Below are 17186 nucleotides of genomic sequence, written 5' to 3'. Positions count from 1 at the left end.
TAGATTTTGCTAGCAGAAGTAGTCAAGGTACATTTTCATAGTTGGGTTGAAAAAAGGGTTATACAAGTTTCTGGAGGGAAAAAAATCCCCAAATAATTATCAGTCAGGTAGACTTGGAAAATTCACTGTTTAATCCTGGGAGTGAGCAACAAGAAACGGATCAGTTCTTTGGGATCCTGTCTCATATTTGTGACCTGGTTTATCCACTGACAAACACAGGGTGCTGGGCTGGTCTGTCTCACTATTGTACATACTTAGTTTCACTGACTGACAGATTTGCATGACCATCTTTTGGTCAAATAGAAGCAAGGTGGTTTACACTTCCAACATTGCAAGAGTGGAGGAGAGGGAGGGAAAGAAAGACCAGTTTGGCTACTGAGTGCACTTATGCTGGTATAACATTGACTATGGTAAGTTTAATTTCATCATTTTCTTTCCTTTTATGTCATACTTTCTTACTGTAGAACCAACAACAGCAAAATGGGATACTTTTCCTCTTTCATAAATCCCACCAGTATCCATGGTTCCATGACAGAGATCTATAAAAATGCAGACTGAGTGTAGCGAAAATTGAGTTGGGCCGGCAATGTAACAATTATCTAATTTTCTGTTCCAAACAATGGTTAGTGAAATAGAAAGGAAAAAAAAATCAATTTCAAAGCTCTTTGAGCCAGTGTGTCTACAGCCACAGGCATGTTTAGAGAATATTAACAAAGGATGGAACACAACTGGAATATTTTCTGCTTCCTCTTTTTCTAACTTTGTTCTTTTTTTTTCTCATACAGAAATAGATGAGAAGATAGTGATCAGCTCACAAGGAGAGGTACGTTACTGGGGATTCCCTTTTTTTTTTTTTTCTGGTGATCTTAAGAAGTTTCTCGCCTGCTCTGAAATGTAATGAAAATAAAATCCCTGCATCTACCCATGCTCAATTTCTTGGACAAAGCTTTCTGACTTGAATAAGCTCTACTGAAAAAGAACAGTAAGATGGATGCCTACCTTATTCAGTTATTTTCCTTTTTTAATCTGTTCAGCCTGTCCATCTCTATAGCATTCTTGGCTAAAGAATGCAAACAGCCCTCCTTGATATAGGTGAGGCTGTGTGTTGGAAAATTCTTTGCAAATGTAATGCCAGTATGAAGTTGAAAGCAAATACAACAATTTAAGGGGCCCTTTTACTAAACTGCGTAAGCATCTACACGCGCCAAACATGCACCAAAATGGAGCTACCACATGGCTCTTGTGGTAATTTCATTTTTAGTGTGTGTCCAAAAAAATGTTTTATTTTCTGCCGCGCATATCAGACGCGCGCCAAATGGCATTTGGCGTGCATAGGCCATTACCGCCCAGTTACTACATAACACTTTACCGCTAGGTCAATGGCTGGCGGTACGATCTCAGACCCAAAATGGATGCCCGGCAATTTTCATTTTGCCGCACATCCATTTTTGGCAAAAATAAAAAAAGGCCTTTTTTAAAGGTGCGCTGAAAATGATTCTGTGTGCACCCAAAACCCACGCCTACACTACCGCAGTCCATTTTTCAGTGCACCTTAATAAAAGGACCCCTAAATCTTTTCTCCTTCTTTGTTCCCCTAGATGTACATCTACATATTACTCTTTTGGTTAAGGCAATACCTGTTGCTATAAATATTCATGCATTGATTAATTTGGGCTGGGTTGTTTTCCAGAACTTACAGGTTAACATAGGCAGTTTTTGCCCAACTGCCCCACTCCTACCCTAAATCACACAAAACCAGATTGGGTTGGAGAATATGATCTGCAGGTTGCACATGAACTCAAATCTATCACTTCTTTTCATCATGATAATAAATCAGACATTACTATCAACATCCAGAAACAGAAAATTCCTAAATGGGACTGAGTCAGAATGTTTCAGCCCTTGATTGACATTTACTGGAATTGTACTAATATGCATGTCTGCTGGTGTTTATTATTGCTCTCATGAGGAGCTCATCCTGATGTGCAGGACTCAACCAGCTTTTATGAACCACTTGATGTGGCCAAGAATATTGATGATAGCCCAGGCGTGACTGATGCTTCCCATCTACCTTCTGTGGTCATAAAACTCATTTTTGCTTTGAGCTATTATAATTTTTTCATAGTGCTACCAGGTATATGATTGTAGCACTATAAAATAATTCTAGGGATGCACCACCCAACAAATTTCAGTTCCTGATATGCTGCCTTTTTGTGGTACAACCACAGCATTCAGTTTACTCAGTTTCAGATCACCATACCTTGATTTATTTGGATTCATTAATGTTCATGAAATAAGCAGTTCTCACCAGGCAGTTGCCAAGGCATTAATTATGAGTTGACTGGATGACAATTTGTATCAGCCTGTCTGGAGGCACTGAAGAAATGTATTCATGGTCTGCAGTTAGTGCAAAATTGTACAGATTATGCTTGATTCATAACGCATTGAACGATGATGCACCATTAATGCTGGCAATCTATCTTTGCTTCCACAGACTTTCCCACAGCTTATGCTTAACTGTTACTTAATATATCATCCTTTTTGTGATACTCTCAGGCTTATTTTCAAAAGAGAAAAACGTCCAAAAAGTGACATGTCTGCATTTGGACATTTATCTCACAAAAACATCCAAATCAGTATTTTCAAAACCTCTTTTTAGATGTTTTTCTCTGAAGTCCATCAGAAGGACATCTAAATCAAGGGGGCGTGATCAAGGAAGGACTTGGGCATTCCTAAGACTTGGACGTCTTTCAGCAATAATGGAACAAAACAAAGATGTCCAAGACTAAAACTTAGACATTTTTGAGATAGACCTGTTTTTATAACAAATAGCTGCAGTGGGATTTGAACTCACTTCCCCAGGATCAAGGTCTGCTGCACTAGCCACTAGGCTACTCCTCACAAGAGGTGCCCCAAATGACCAGATGACCCCTGGAGGGAATCGAGGATCACCTCCCCTTACTCCCCCAGTGGTCATAAGTACATATAAGTACATAAGTATTGCCATATTGGGACAGACCAAAGGTCCATCGAGCCCAGCATCCTGCTTCCAACAGTGGCCAATCCAGGTCACAAATACCTGGCAAGATCCCCAAAAAATACAAAACATTTTATAGTGCTTATCCCAGAAATAGTGGATTTTTCCCAAGTCCAATTTAATAATGGTCTATGGACTTTTCCTTTAGGAAGCCGTCCAAACCTTTTTAAAACTCTGCTAAGCTAACCGCCTTTACCACATTCTTTGGCAATGAATTACAGAGTTTAATTACACGTTGAGTGAAGAAAAATTTTCTCCAATTCGTTTTAAATTTATTACTTTGTAGCTTCATCGCATGCCCCTTAGTCCTAGTATTTTTGAACGCATAAACAGACGCTTCACATCTACCCATTCAACTCCACTCATTATTTTATAGACCTCTATCATATCTCCCCTCAGCCACCCTTTCTCCAAGCTGAAGAGCCCTAGCTGCTTTAGCCTTTCCTCATAGGGAAGTCGTCCCATCCCCTTTATCATTTTTGTCACCCTTCTCTGCACCTTTACTAATTCCACTAGATCTTTTTTGAGGTGCGGCGACCAGAATTGAACACAATATTCGAGGTGCAGTCGCACCATGGAGCGATACAAAGGCATTATAACATCCTCATTTTTGGTTTCCATTCCTTTCCTAATAATACCTAACATTCTATTTGCTTTCTTAGTCGCAGCAGCACACTGAGCAGAAGGTTTCAACGTATCATCAACGGCGACACCTAGATCCCTTTCTTGGTCCGTGACTCCTAACGTGGAACCTTGCATGACGTAGCTATAATTCGGGTTCCTCTTTCCCACATGCATCACTTTTCACTTGCTCACATTAAATGTCATCTGCCATTTTGACACCCAGTCTCAGAAGGTCCTCTTGTAATTCTTCACAATCCTCCCGCAATTTAACGACTTTGAATAACTTTGTATCATCAGTAAATTTATTACTTGACTAGTTACTCCCATCTCTAGGTCATTTATAAATATGTTGAAAAGCAGCGATCCAAGCACAGACCCCTGGGGAACCCCACTAATTACCCTTCTCCATTGAGAATACTGACCATTTAGCCCTACTCTCTGTTTTCTGTCTTTTAACCAGTTTTTAATCCACAATAGAACATTACCCCCCTCCAAGCCCCCAAAAATGTGATTAAAAATATTACTTGCCAGCCTCTATGCCAGCATCAGATGTTATACTCAGGTCAATTAGAATAGCATGCAGGTCCCTGGAGTAGTGTAGTAGTGGTGCAGTGCATTGCAGACAGGTGGACCCAGGCTTCTACCTCCCCGTTACTTGTTATAGCATTTTTGGAACACAAAAGAAAGACGTCTGTCTTTTTTGAAAATGGCCTTCTTTCCTGTTCAGAATTTGGATGTTTTTGTAAAATGTCCAAATTCTGATTTAGACGTTCTATAAAAAATGCCCCTCTATATGTTGAAGGAGCTGTGGAACACATTACCTTTTGATTTATGGACTATCCCAGTGTTATCACACTTGGAAACAATTGAAGATTTTTTTATTTACTCATTCTTTTGCAACATGATGTATACATTTTGGACTTGAAGTTTAAATCTGTCAAGAATATCATCAGCACTTGTCATTTTTAGACAATATAGGGTAACAGTCCTTTTATTTTAAATATCTATTGATTTATTTAGTTAGTATTGTTTATTTTATTGTGCATGTTTTCATTTTGTACCCTGCCTAGAATGGTTGGATAGTGTGAGACTGTGAGTAATAAGTATTTAAATAAATAAATGACAATCGTATCTATATTCTACTAGATCATGGTAGCCAGTGTTGCTCAATTAACAATGGAGTCACATGGTCAAAACAATTGGTGTTGTAAATCAACCTTACCACAGTATTCTGGAGTAGTGGTAAATGTCTCAAAGTGTATTAAGATAAACCAGTCAGGACAGAATTGAAATAGTCCAAATGGTTTAAAACCAAAACATGCATCAATGTGTTAAGAGCTGCATTGTCCAGGAATTATTTAATAGATCTGATCTGCTGAATTGCATAGAAAACTTCTAGTTCAAGAAATGAATAATGAGGAACAAAAGGCAAAGAGCTGTCAAAGATGACACTTTTGGGCTCATTTTTGAAAGAGAAGGACGCCCATCTTTCGACACAAATCGGAAGATGAGCGTCCTTCTCAAAGGGTTGTCCAAATCGGTATAATTGAAAGCCAATTTCGGACGTCCCCAACTGCTTTCCGTTGCAGGGACGGCCAAAGTTCAAGGGGGCGTATCGGAGGTGTAGTGAAGGTGGGACTTGGGCGTGCCTAACACATGGAGGTCCTCGACCCATAATGGAAAAATAAGGGTGTCCCTGACAAGCACTTGGATGACTTTACCTGGTCGTGTTTTTCTTACGACCAAGGCACAAAAAGGTGCCCAAAATGACCAGATGACCACCGGAGAGAATTGAGGATGACCTCCCTTTACTCCCCCAGTGGTCACTAACCCCCTCCCACCCTCAAAAAATATCTTTCAAAATATTGATTGCCAGCCTCTACGCCAGCCTCAGATGTCATACTCAGGTCCATGACAGCAGTATACAGGTCCCTGGAGCAGTTTTAGTGGGTGCAGTGCAATTCAGACAGGTGGACCCAGGCCCATCCCCCCCACCTGTTAAGTCTGTGGAGGAAACAGCGAGACCTCCAAAACCCACCACAAACTCACTGTACCCACATCTAGGTGCCCCCTTTCACCTGTAAGGGCTATGGTAGTGGTGTACAGTTGTGGATAGTGGGTTTTGGGGGGGTGGGGGGCTCAGCACACAAGGAAAGGGAGCTATGTTCCTGGGAGCAATTTATGAAGTCCACTGCAGTGCCCCCTAGGGTGCCCAGTTGGTGTCCTGGCATGTCAGGGGGACCAGTGCACTATACATGCTGGCTCCTCCTATGACCAAAGGGCTTGCATTTGGTTGTTTTTGAGATGGGCGTCCTTGGTTTCCAGTATAGCCGAAAATCAGAAACGACCAAGTCTAGGGACGACCATATCTAAGGATGACCAAAATTTCAAGATTTGGGCGTCCCCAACCGTATTATCAAAACGAAAGATGGACGTCTATCTTTTTCAAAAATACGGGTTTCCCCGCCCCTCCATCATTTTGCGAGGACGTCCTCAACAAAACTTGGGCGTCCCTTTTGATTATGCCCCTCTTTATGATCTAACTGTATTACAGAAGTTGATTAGAGTTAGATTTATTGATGGATGAAAACATGGTGAAGAATTGTTTTTAGGAAGTGATCTGGATGTCATGGAAGAGGAGGTAATGAAAGAGGCTTTTCCCTTTAAATGGGCTTGTATATATTTGGGACTGGATTATCCAACAATCTTTACAGGATCATTTGGATTACAATAGCATATATCTATCTTCAAAAAATTACCTGACAAAATTGTTACACTTGTCTTGGTTGGGCAGGGTTGCTGCAGTCAAGATGACTTTATTGCCCAGACTCTTATAATTATTTCTGACTCTGCCGGTTATGGTGCCTCTACATTCTTTAAGTTATTTTGGAAAGACATTTTTGATTACATCTGGCAGAGAAGACCTCCTATGGTATCAAGAGCAGCATTATTTCTTAGCAAAGAGCAAGGAGGATTAGCGGTATTTAATTTATGGCAATACTTTACAGTGCATTATGTTAGAGTGGTTGATTGGAAAGCAAGGATGTCTATGAAAATGTGGGTGTGATTTAAATAGGAATCTTTGAGGGACACACCACTATGGGAATATGTTGGCTTCCAAAGGATTTAAGATGGGAGGGCAAGACTATAAATCCTTGTATGTCCTAAACTCTATGGATCTGGAAAGGTGTAGGGAATATTTTATTCCAAGAGAAACAATATTTATGACTCATGCCTATTAGAGACAATAAGAAATACATTCCTGGGATTGAGGGACTATCTTATAAGAATTGGGAAAGCAAGCATCTGGGTAGATTAGGACAATTCATATGGACTGATGGTACCTTATACATTTTACAGATCTCAATGTTGAAGCCCATAGGAATTTTGAAGAATTATTTACCTATCTTCAATTAAAAATTCTATCATGAGGGAGAGAATATATTCAAAGCTTAAGGTACAGAGATCACAGTTTGAAGAGTTCTTTTTCAGTTTAAGAGTACTAGGAGAGTCTGTTCAATAATTTTTTCATTCTTTTTAGTGTGACCATCTGGAAAGGCAGCATATATGGCAGGGTGGGCGCAAAATCTTGGCAGAGTTATTACAGAGGAAGAATGGGGGAAGAGGCTTGATTTTTTTTTTTTTGGATTTGGGGAGTAGGGGTAGGGGTGCATTTTTCTACAAGAGTTTATGTTTGCTTGTGATGAAGTTGTAAACTTGTTCCTGTATAACAATGTAAAATGTTATTGGCAGGGCCTCGGAAGAGCAAATGAGACTCAGTCTTCTTTAATTTTATAAATAAGGAATTTCTTTAAAAAAGGAAGTTGATCACAAGTAAGAACTTTATATGTTAAAAATGTTTGTATGCCCAAGTGCAGACACAAACAGGTAGTAGGCCACTAAGACCAGTTGCCTTTTTTCAGGTATCTTTGAATCACAGTAATGATGTAGTATACTATCACACAAAGGAGCAATAAGTGATCTCTCAAACGTATCATGCTGCCTCTGACACTGAATAAAGTCCTTTTTTTTTCATTCACTGGATACAGAGTGTTATGCTACTGCATGGATGCAATCTCTCTTTCTCTAGTCTGTACCTTTGCTGTAACTATTAGTGCAGGTGTTTTCCTACTCTCAGTAGCAAAGCCAGGTCGTAGTTATTAGCACAATGTAAACTTGAGTGTCAAAGCAGAACACTTTCTCTCATACATTTACTAACTAGTAATGTTTAACTTTCCTATCATACTTGTGAATCTCTGTCTACTTTCTCTGAGACATAGCAAGAAAGGAATCTTGCTGAAAGTGCTTTTTCTTTCACTTTCAGCAAATTCCCTCCCTCCCTCCCCTCAATCCCAGATAACCATTGTGCCACCTCATCTGGCTTTGCTTCCCTCATCCACTTTAATGGGGCTGAGAAAACCATTATGCAAAATAAACAAGTGCTTAGGGCACCAAGGGAAGGGGGCAGCCACAGAGTATTTCCCCCAGCTTTCATGTCCTTAACTCTCTCACTGCCATCTGCCATCCATTATCCAACATGAATTTCAGTGTTTTTCTAATCATTATTAAATAGATATGATGTGTTGATTTGTACGATAATGATATTTTTCAGCACTTGAGTCTTTCTCCCGTGTTTACAAAGCCACGCTAATGCTGACACAGCCCATTCACTAGCACGGCTTTGTAAACAGGGGGGTTAATGTCTTGTTAGAGAAAAAATGGAAGGGCTGAGGGACACCATTTTTGGTGAGAGACAAGAAGGACAATCTTATGCTTAAGTGGATTTATTTATTTATTGGTCCTTTTCCCACTTTCTCCTTCGTCACATCATTTCATGTATGCCAAGTCTTAGGTATTATCTTCAGAGCTGCTAAGGGCCCAGATCTTTCAGAGGGAGATTATAAGCCATGTCCTCAACCCTACCCCATTTCACCCACCCAGTCATGCCCCAGCTCTACCCAGTTACACTCCCAGACCCTTCCATTCTACCTCCTGGCTCCACCCCCTAGCAGACCTCAGCCGTGGCACCAACAAGCTGCCTCTCTCTCAGGCAGCAGGAGATTCTTTAATAAAACATCACCTCCTGCCTTGGGACAGTCTCAAGATAAGAGCTGTGATACTTTGCAACTCTTTTCATGAGACTGGCCCTGTGGGAGCAGGAGATGGCATCTTCTTAATGCATCTCCTTCTGTCGATGGAAGGGGAGGCTGCTTAACGACAGCGGGCATGTGGGAGATGACTCATGAAAGTGGGAGTCTCCAGATGAATGCAGGAGACTTGGCAGGTCTGTATCGAACACAGTTGGAAGTTCTGTGACTCTGCTCTGAAAGTAAAAACTAAGAAAAAAATTCAGCTACGGAGATCAATAGGAATAAATCTGAAAACAGTCCATATTTATATTAATAGTATAGTGTGTATGTGTCTTTCTTCCTTCCTGTCCTTGGATGTGTGTGTGCATTTCCTTTGGGTATCTATTTCCCCTCCATCCTTACATATGAGATTCTGAATTGTGCATTTAATTTTATTGTGCTATTTCCCATTCCACTTTTGTAGGTAATGGTTATCCCATTGTTCTCTAACTTACATATGGTTCAAACCAGCTAAAAAGAAGTTACTGAAATCCTTCAGGAAATAATTGGAAAGAATAGAAAAGGAGTGCACATTCTATACGGAGGAACTTAGAGGCACATAAATTATTTATTTTAAGTAGAATTTTTGTTCTAGAATATAGTTCAACCTTAAAAACATACAGTTTTAATAGCAACAATCATTATATGAAGAGGATCATTTACAGAATAGTCACAGTCACATGCATGACACATATAAGGTCAATTAGAGATTATTATCCACAAGATCAAATTCTGCTGGATCTGCAGCAGAGAAACTGAAAGTTCACAAGTTATAAAATACTGGGTTATTGAGAAAAAGATAAAATACAAATCAAAATCCTCTCAGAAAACAATTATCCTCAGGTAGTTGTCTGACAAGGGGGATGGACATAGGGGAAACAACTGCTTGCCCCAGGAGTGGAGGGGTAGCCTAACGGTTAGTGCAGCAGACTTTGATCTTGACAACCTGGATTCAATTCCCACTGCAGCTCCTTGTGACCTTGGGCAAGTCACTTAGGGGCCTTTTACTAAGCTGCGTAAGTGTCTACATGCGCCAAAATGGAGTTACTGCTCTTGTGGTAATTTCATCTTTGGCACGCGTTTGAAATTTTTTTTTACTTTTGGACGCGCGTAACAGATGCACGCCAAGTGGCATTTGTCGATGTAGGTCATTACCACCTGGTTACCGTGTGAGTCTTTACCGCTAGGTCAATGGCTGGCAGTAAGGTCTCCGACCCTAAATGGACGCGTGGCAATTTTCATTTTGCTGCACATCGATTTTTGGCAAAAGAAAAAAAGGCCTTCATACAGAAGCGCTAAAAAACCCGTGCCTACACTACCGCAAGCCATTTTTCAGCGCACCTTTGTAAAAGGACCCCTAACCAGTGGCGTAGCAAGGGGGGGCGGGGGCGGTCCGCCCCAGGTGTCAGCTCAAGGGGGTGCTCCCTGCCAGCTCCCCCATGGGTGCAGCACGATGACACCCCCCCCTCGGCGCAATCAACACCCCCAGACCCAGTGCCTACCCTCAGCTCTGTCTAACCAGCTCCCGCACACCTACCTTTAAAGAAATCTCAGAAGCCTTGGCGAGGCAAGGCGCAGTGTCTCGCACCTGCATGTAAAAGAAGTGTGGATCGTCTCATCGAGCCTTCCCTCACTCTGTCCCACCCTCTGCTGACGCAACTTCCTATTTACACAAGGGCGGGACAGACAGAGTGAGGGAAGGCCCGATGAGACGACCCACACTTCTTTACATGCAGACGCGAGGTGTTTTTGCGCCTCGCCTCGCCACGGCTTTCTGAGATTTCTTTAAAGGTAGGGTGCGGGAGCTGGTTGGACGGAGTGAGGAGGGTAGGCACTGGGTCGGGGGGTGTTGATGTGCCGAAGGGGGAGATGTCATCGTGCTGCACCCAGGGGGGGGGGGGGTTCAACGGCGAACCGCCCTGGGTGGCAGCCCTCCTTGCTACACCACTGCCCCTAACCCTCCATTGCCCTAGGTACAAAAAAACTTAGATTGTGAGTCCCCTAGGGACAGAGAAAGAACCTGTATATAATGTGTACAGCACTGTGGAAGTCTAGTATGAACTACAGAAATGATCATTAGCAGTAGTAGTAGTGGATTGGTAGCATGGAATGTTGATACTAATTGGGTTTTTGCCAGGTACTTGTGACCAGGATTGGCCAGTGCTGGATTGGAAGTACTGGGCTAGATGGACCATTGGTCTGATCCAGTATGGCTATTCTTATGTTCTTACATATTGCAGTGTAAACCAACAGTGTTTGTTTAAGCATAATTCCTTTTTATTATTCTTAGTCACAGAATGCATCTCCTAAGCAAAGGAAGCAGAGTGTGTACACACCACCCTCCATGAAAGGTACTGTTCAGGTACTGTCTTATTCTGCTCAATTAATGCATGTCTCTGTCTCAACTAACTCTGTGCTCTCTTTAAAGACCAGCCTACAAGCGTAAATTGTGAATTGAACATGTTTGCTAATAGATAACAAACAAATTGCTAGAGTGTCTTTGGTTTGTTGGAATTCTCACCTCAAGCTTTTATTTAATTGAGAGCAAAACGCCCTTGAAATATCTTCTCGTATGAAGTGACCTGTAATTTCCCGATCTGCTCGGGTTGTATTTGTGGTAACAGACGATTCTGTTTTCACTTCAGAACATTGTTTTCTTCACTGCTTGCTTTGTGATAACACAAAGCCTTTGGCAAGATAGTTTTGTAGACAGAGCTACGGCACTAATTTTCAAAGCATGCTGAAGTTTTTCAACCGTTGGGATTTTCATTTTTAAAGAAAACAAACAATAAAAATAATACTTATTTCTCTGCTTTTCTCTCCTTGCAATACACAAAATTTTACTGTAAACTTAATCAACAATTATTATATAATGGCAGATGTGGTATGACATAAGTTTTTAATGTATTTAGGCTCAATACATGGAGCCCCATTTTACTTAGGGTCAGGACATTCTCAATTCCAGTGGTATTTTGGAAAAGAATCAGTTGACACAGAGTCTTTTCTAAAACACCTGCAGGAATGCATGTATATTTGCCAGCTTGTGCAGTGGAAGCAGCCATTTTCAAAGATACTAAAAAGAATGGTATGAACCCAGCTGTTCCACCTGGAGGCATTGGCATTTAGACATGGAAGAGATGCTTTTGCAACTTCCATATGTAAGTAGTGTCACTTTCATGTGTAACTGCTCCATTTTACAAACCTACATGTTTAAAGGGGGATGTTCTCACGGTGTGGTAAGAGATGGACTTTCACCTGCACATTGATTTTTCATAAGAATCACCAAACTGCAGTATCTCAGTACTGCGAGATTGCTCACTCATATGGTAAATGAATAATGCTGCTTGTAAGCCAGTTCACAAACAGTGTTGTTGATCATCCTGAGAGCATCAGGCAGCCAACCATGGCCTGATGCTCCCAGGCAGCATGTTAAAGGGGCAAGCACCATTAAGTGAAAGCAGTAGCCATAGAACCCAAACCAATTCTAACAACCCTTCCAAATCAAGTCCATCCCCATAGTATTGCACCATCCAGACACCTCCTAGCGTCTAATCCCCACCCTGAAACTTCCCTTCCTCCATGAGAAGACCCCCCACCCCCAAGACTTTCTCAACACCTTTCAGAAGGCCTCTAGTGTCTAGTGGACTGGACAGGAGTGATACTCAGATCCTCCTGCCCTTTCTGGTGCTACTCAAGATGGTTCCATCAGCTCGTAGTTGTAGTGTCTTTATATTATGATAGAGGTAATGCTTCCATATAAGGGCATTTTGGATGATGACACCTGCAAGGACAGAGTGACTGGGGAATCACTACTGCCCAGACCTCTAGATACCAAGGATTTGACTAAGGTAGGTCTGGAGGAAGGGGGCCTTTGAGAGGGTGGAAGGAAGGCCTTGGGGGTGGAGAATGCCTGGGGCAGGTCTTCTGGTGGGGACGGGGGAGCTTTAAGGTTGGGGCTGGTTGCTAGGGGGACCCTTCAGGTTGGAGGGATCACACTGGGCACTGCTTTTACTTAATGGTGTCAGCCACATTAATGTGCAGCCCTGGAGTATTGGACCACAGCTTGGACACGATGTATTTGGCAGTAAACTAACCTCAGCTTTTAGCAAGGGTTATTTTACCAGCTATAACCCGGTTTGCAGTGTGCATCCGGTGCACACCACAAACTGCATTATGGTATTCACATAGTCTTTAATTGCTTTACATGCATTTGCTTGTTTTCCATTTCATTACTATATAATATGGAATGACATAAACAATGTCAAATTAGAACACTGTGATAGAGCCCTTTAACACATGTTAAGGGGCAAATAACATGGGTTAGTGCCCTTATGATGCTTGATAACTACCCCTCATAAGTGCCAGTAATTATGTAGTAAGGCCACAATTTTCACTTGGTTTCATTTTAGATTTGAAACAGTGCAGAGAGGGTTCAAAGTACAAAACAAGGTTCAAAATTCAACAAAAAGCGCCAAGAGCCTTCAGAAATGGGACACAGTTCCTTTAATTGTCAAAATCAATATTCCAGTATAGACTCGACACGGGCCATGTTTCGGTGCACAGCGCCTGCGTCAGGGGTCAAGTATGATATATTATAAAGTGAATATTGTGACCAAACTTCTTTATGAAAATAAAATTCTGTCAGTAGAACTGTGTCCAAACCAGGTTGTAAGACATCCACTATCCCTCAACGATTCAATCACAAGGCCACTTTTGTTTCCACAGATTTCTCTCCTCCAGTATCCGTGAGCATTTTGACTGCTTTTAAACAGTCTCTAATATCTTCCAAAATAAGTCCTTGCAGCAGTCCTGTTATATAATCAAACTTAGAGAGCACTCATCCCTCCTGGTATTGGACAAAAGGCAAAAGACAGATACAGCGGGATCCTTGGGGTTTATTCAGTCCAGCACAGCTTCTTTCAGCAGAAGGGAAAACCTTTGCATTTCCTGTTTCTTGCTGGATCTAAAACACTAACCACTTTATACTGTCACAGTTCAAGTAACAAGGCTTCACACAGCTTTTGAACCTGCTTGAGTCAAATAAACTTCCAGCACAAGCCCCCATTGCATCCCCTCCCCTTCAGGGAACAAGTAGCTTGGATTTGTGTGAAGTCTAGCAAGACCCAAGGATTCAGTGAAGGTCCAGAGTGGTACAGATCAGGAAGAAGCAGAGAGGAGCAGAGAGAGTGGACTGAGAATGTTCCAGGGTTTTATAATTTCTTGTTGGACCATAGGTTGAAGTCAGGTGGGGTGTATTTGGTCCATTGAAAACTCAGGGGTAGGTTCCCTTTTGGTTTTTGAAAATAGAGCAGGGTAGCTGGTCACATATTTAATGATATCATAAGAGTTCCTGGCTGGCCATCTGCTGGTAGATACACACTCAGAGGGTATTTGACAGGATTAAAAGAGTTGTTGTCTGGAGTAGATGGACATTCTTTTGTTAGATTAGGTAGGTAGATAGGCTTTTCATTCTCTGAGTCATTGTCTGTGAGTTTCATCCAACTTTTTTGATTACTGTCAATATGCAGATTTTTGTTCTTTGGAAGTCTGGTGATTGACTTTTTAAGTATCCAGCCAGCTAGCCTTTGTTACAGACCAGTTTTTCTGATACTACTCCAAGATGTTTTTGCAATATATATATTTTATATATATATATATATTTGCATCTGATTCTAGCAAAATCAATAACTCTGAAAATTTCTCATATCATGCTACACCAGGTACTTGTGACCAGGACTGATCACTGTCAGAAATAGGTTGCTGGGATCTCTGGACTGACCTCGTATGGCATATTTGTTTTCAAGTTCAACTTCTTTATTGAATTTTATATAAAAATACAAACGTTTTATTTCAATACAAGCTGTATTTTCTATATAACAAATATTTGACTATTCAAGGAAAAAAACATAAAACATTTCTAGCAACTAAATTATCTATAGATGTCCAGATGTTAATGTATTTAGACAATGTTCCTTTCTTCTCAGCTGCAACCCTTTCATATTTCTGAGTAAAACAAACAATGTTCCACCACAAAGTTCATATTCAACTTTGTACTGTCTTTCCAATCCTTAAGTATTAATTAATTAATTTATTTATTTGTAACATTTGTATCCCACATTTTCCCACCCATTAGCAGGCTCAATGTGGCTTACATAATACCGTACAGGCGATCGCCAGATCCAGTAGATGTTAAACAAATACAGTATAAAATAAGGGTCAGGTAAGGTTAGGGTATACAAGTACAATAAGGGTCAAGGAAATAAGGAATATATAATGTCCAATACGATGTAAGGTTTTGATACATTGCAGAGTTGAGGCATTTAAGTTGGGTCAGTAGGGTAGACCTTGCAAAACAGATAGGTCCTTAATGATCGCCTGAAGTTTAGATGGTCATGGATTGTTTTCACACTCTTTGGTAGTGCATTCCACATGTCCAAATTTAAAACTAAGGATTACAATATACAATATTGGTTTAAGATGTTCCTTAGGTAAATCTATCTGCAGAGCAAGAGATTTCCAAATTACAATCCTATGCATTATTGTCTCTATTATATTCAGACTGGTACAAATCTGTCTCCTTATCAAGAACCAAAATGACTGTAAAAACACAGAATAAAAAACATATGGGAGAAAGTTCCATCAGCTTCTTTACAAGTACATTTCTTATCTCCATTTCTATCTAAAGGCCTTGTTTACTAAGGCACGCTAGCATTTTTAGCACGCGCAAAAATTAGCGTGCGCTAAATGCTAGAGACACCCATATATTCCTATGGATGTCTTTAGCGTTTAGCGCACGCTAAAAATGCTAGCATGCCCTTAGCATAGCTTAGTAAGCAGGGCCCTTACTTTGTTCTGTCCTGATAGGCTCTCTCTACTCAGGAGATTAGCATGCAGTTAACCAGAGTATAGAACATCACTGTGAAGAGTGAGAACTCTTGAACCAAAATCTTCTTTAATACAAATTCAAACAAAAGGAAATAACTTACAATTCTGGAGACAAGAGTCTCTTCCCTGCAGATTTCAGTCTGTCTCTACCAGCTCTCTCTCTCTCTCACTGCAGAGATAAACTGGGAGCTTTCAGCACTGGCTGAGGAGTGGATGTTGTAAATACTTTTAAACTGGTAAAAACTTAGTTATTTTACAGTAACTTGAAGGCAGAGTATGCAATAAGGCACAACAAGTCAGCTTACAAGTCTTAGAAAAGCTGCAGCAGGCACACTTTCAACCCCAATGGAGAGAGAAGGGGTGGGCTATGGCCCAGCGTACACAGGGACATGGGCCAGCCAATAGGAAAAATCTCATAAGGTAGAGGGAACTGGGACATGTGTTCAGGAAAAAGCCTATTACAGAGCACTGTTAGAAGACTAAGCTTTGTAGTCCAAGGCACTTCCTGCCTTTCTTAAGGGCACAAGCACTGTAAACTGCTACAGGCATTGCAATCTGATATAAAAACAATGTCCAATATATGGAGCCAGAACAAAATTTATTTATTTCAGAGGCATCTAGATTGCTGTATGCACAATGAAATAGGATGGCTGAATGACTGATGTAGACAGGGAAGACGATTTTTTTTCCAGAGCTTTTCCCACAATGCCTCTGGAATCTCATAATTTGAAAAATGTCTTCTTTGACAGAAGAGCCTGGACTAGAAGGTGCACCTAAATATCTAGGAGCAGAAGAAGATGTAATACTACAGAACAAATCATGAGAGATGCAGCAATGACTATTACAGAAAACTTAAACTGATATAACAGACCAGAATAAGATGCAAGCTATTAATCAACTGAGAATAAGTATAAGCTATCAATCTGTTTTTATCCTCATGGTCCCATACAGCATTGAATAATAGACTGGCTTCCTAAGAATGGATGTAAGAAAAGAAAACTCCCCCCTGCTCCATGGAAAGTTGTTAAAACATGGACAGGTTGTAAAGTGATGCAGGAAGACCTTGTGAGACTTGGAGACTGATTATCTAAACAATAGATTAAATATTATGTTAAGAGATGTACACAGGGGAAAATAATACTAACTAGAGTACACAATGCTGGATTTGCATATTGGGAACCATCATCCAAGGAAAGACCCTGGGAAACATTGTGGACCAATACTTCGAAATTCTGAGCTCAGATGCCTCATTGGTCAAAACAAGTAATTAGAATATTAATGGAGAATAATATGGAGAATATCATCGCTCTATGGTGCAGCTCTGATTGCCCCATCTAAAAAAAAAGATAGAATGGAGCTAAGGTATAGAGGAGAGTAACAAAATGATAAAGTGAAGGCTCCCCTATGAAGGAAACCAAACAGGTTAATACTCTTCAGCATGGGGAATTGTTGACTGAAAGGGGATATGATAGAGGTCCATAAAATCATATGTGGTGTGAAACAGGTATATA

The 17186-nt window shown here is 40.8% G+C and overlaps 1 protein-coding gene across 1 annotated transcript in view; it reads left to right on the top strand.

The window, feature by feature from the left end:
• PPP1R1C (protein phosphatase 1 regulatory inhibitor subunit 1C) overlaps positions 1–17186 on the top strand; it is a 94179-nt gene that overhangs the window by 44567 nt on the left and 32426 nt on the right. The window contains exons 3-4 of the mRNA XM_030209869.1: positions 786–823; positions 11081–11141. Of these exons, the coding sequence (XP_030065729.1) occupies positions 786–823; positions 11081–11141 (99 nt within the window). The remainder of the gene's footprint in view (positions 1–785; positions 824–11080; positions 11142–17186) is intronic.

This window comes from Microcaecilia unicolor, chromosome 7 (assembly GCF_901765095.1).
Source record: "Microcaecilia unicolor chromosome 7, aMicUni1.1, whole genome shotgun sequence".
Taxonomy (NCBI): Eukaryota; Metazoa; Chordata; class Amphibia; order Gymnophiona; family Siphonopidae; genus Microcaecilia; species Microcaecilia unicolor.
Note: the sequence above shows the minus strand (reverse complement) of the source record. Positions and strands in the feature narration are given on the sequence as shown.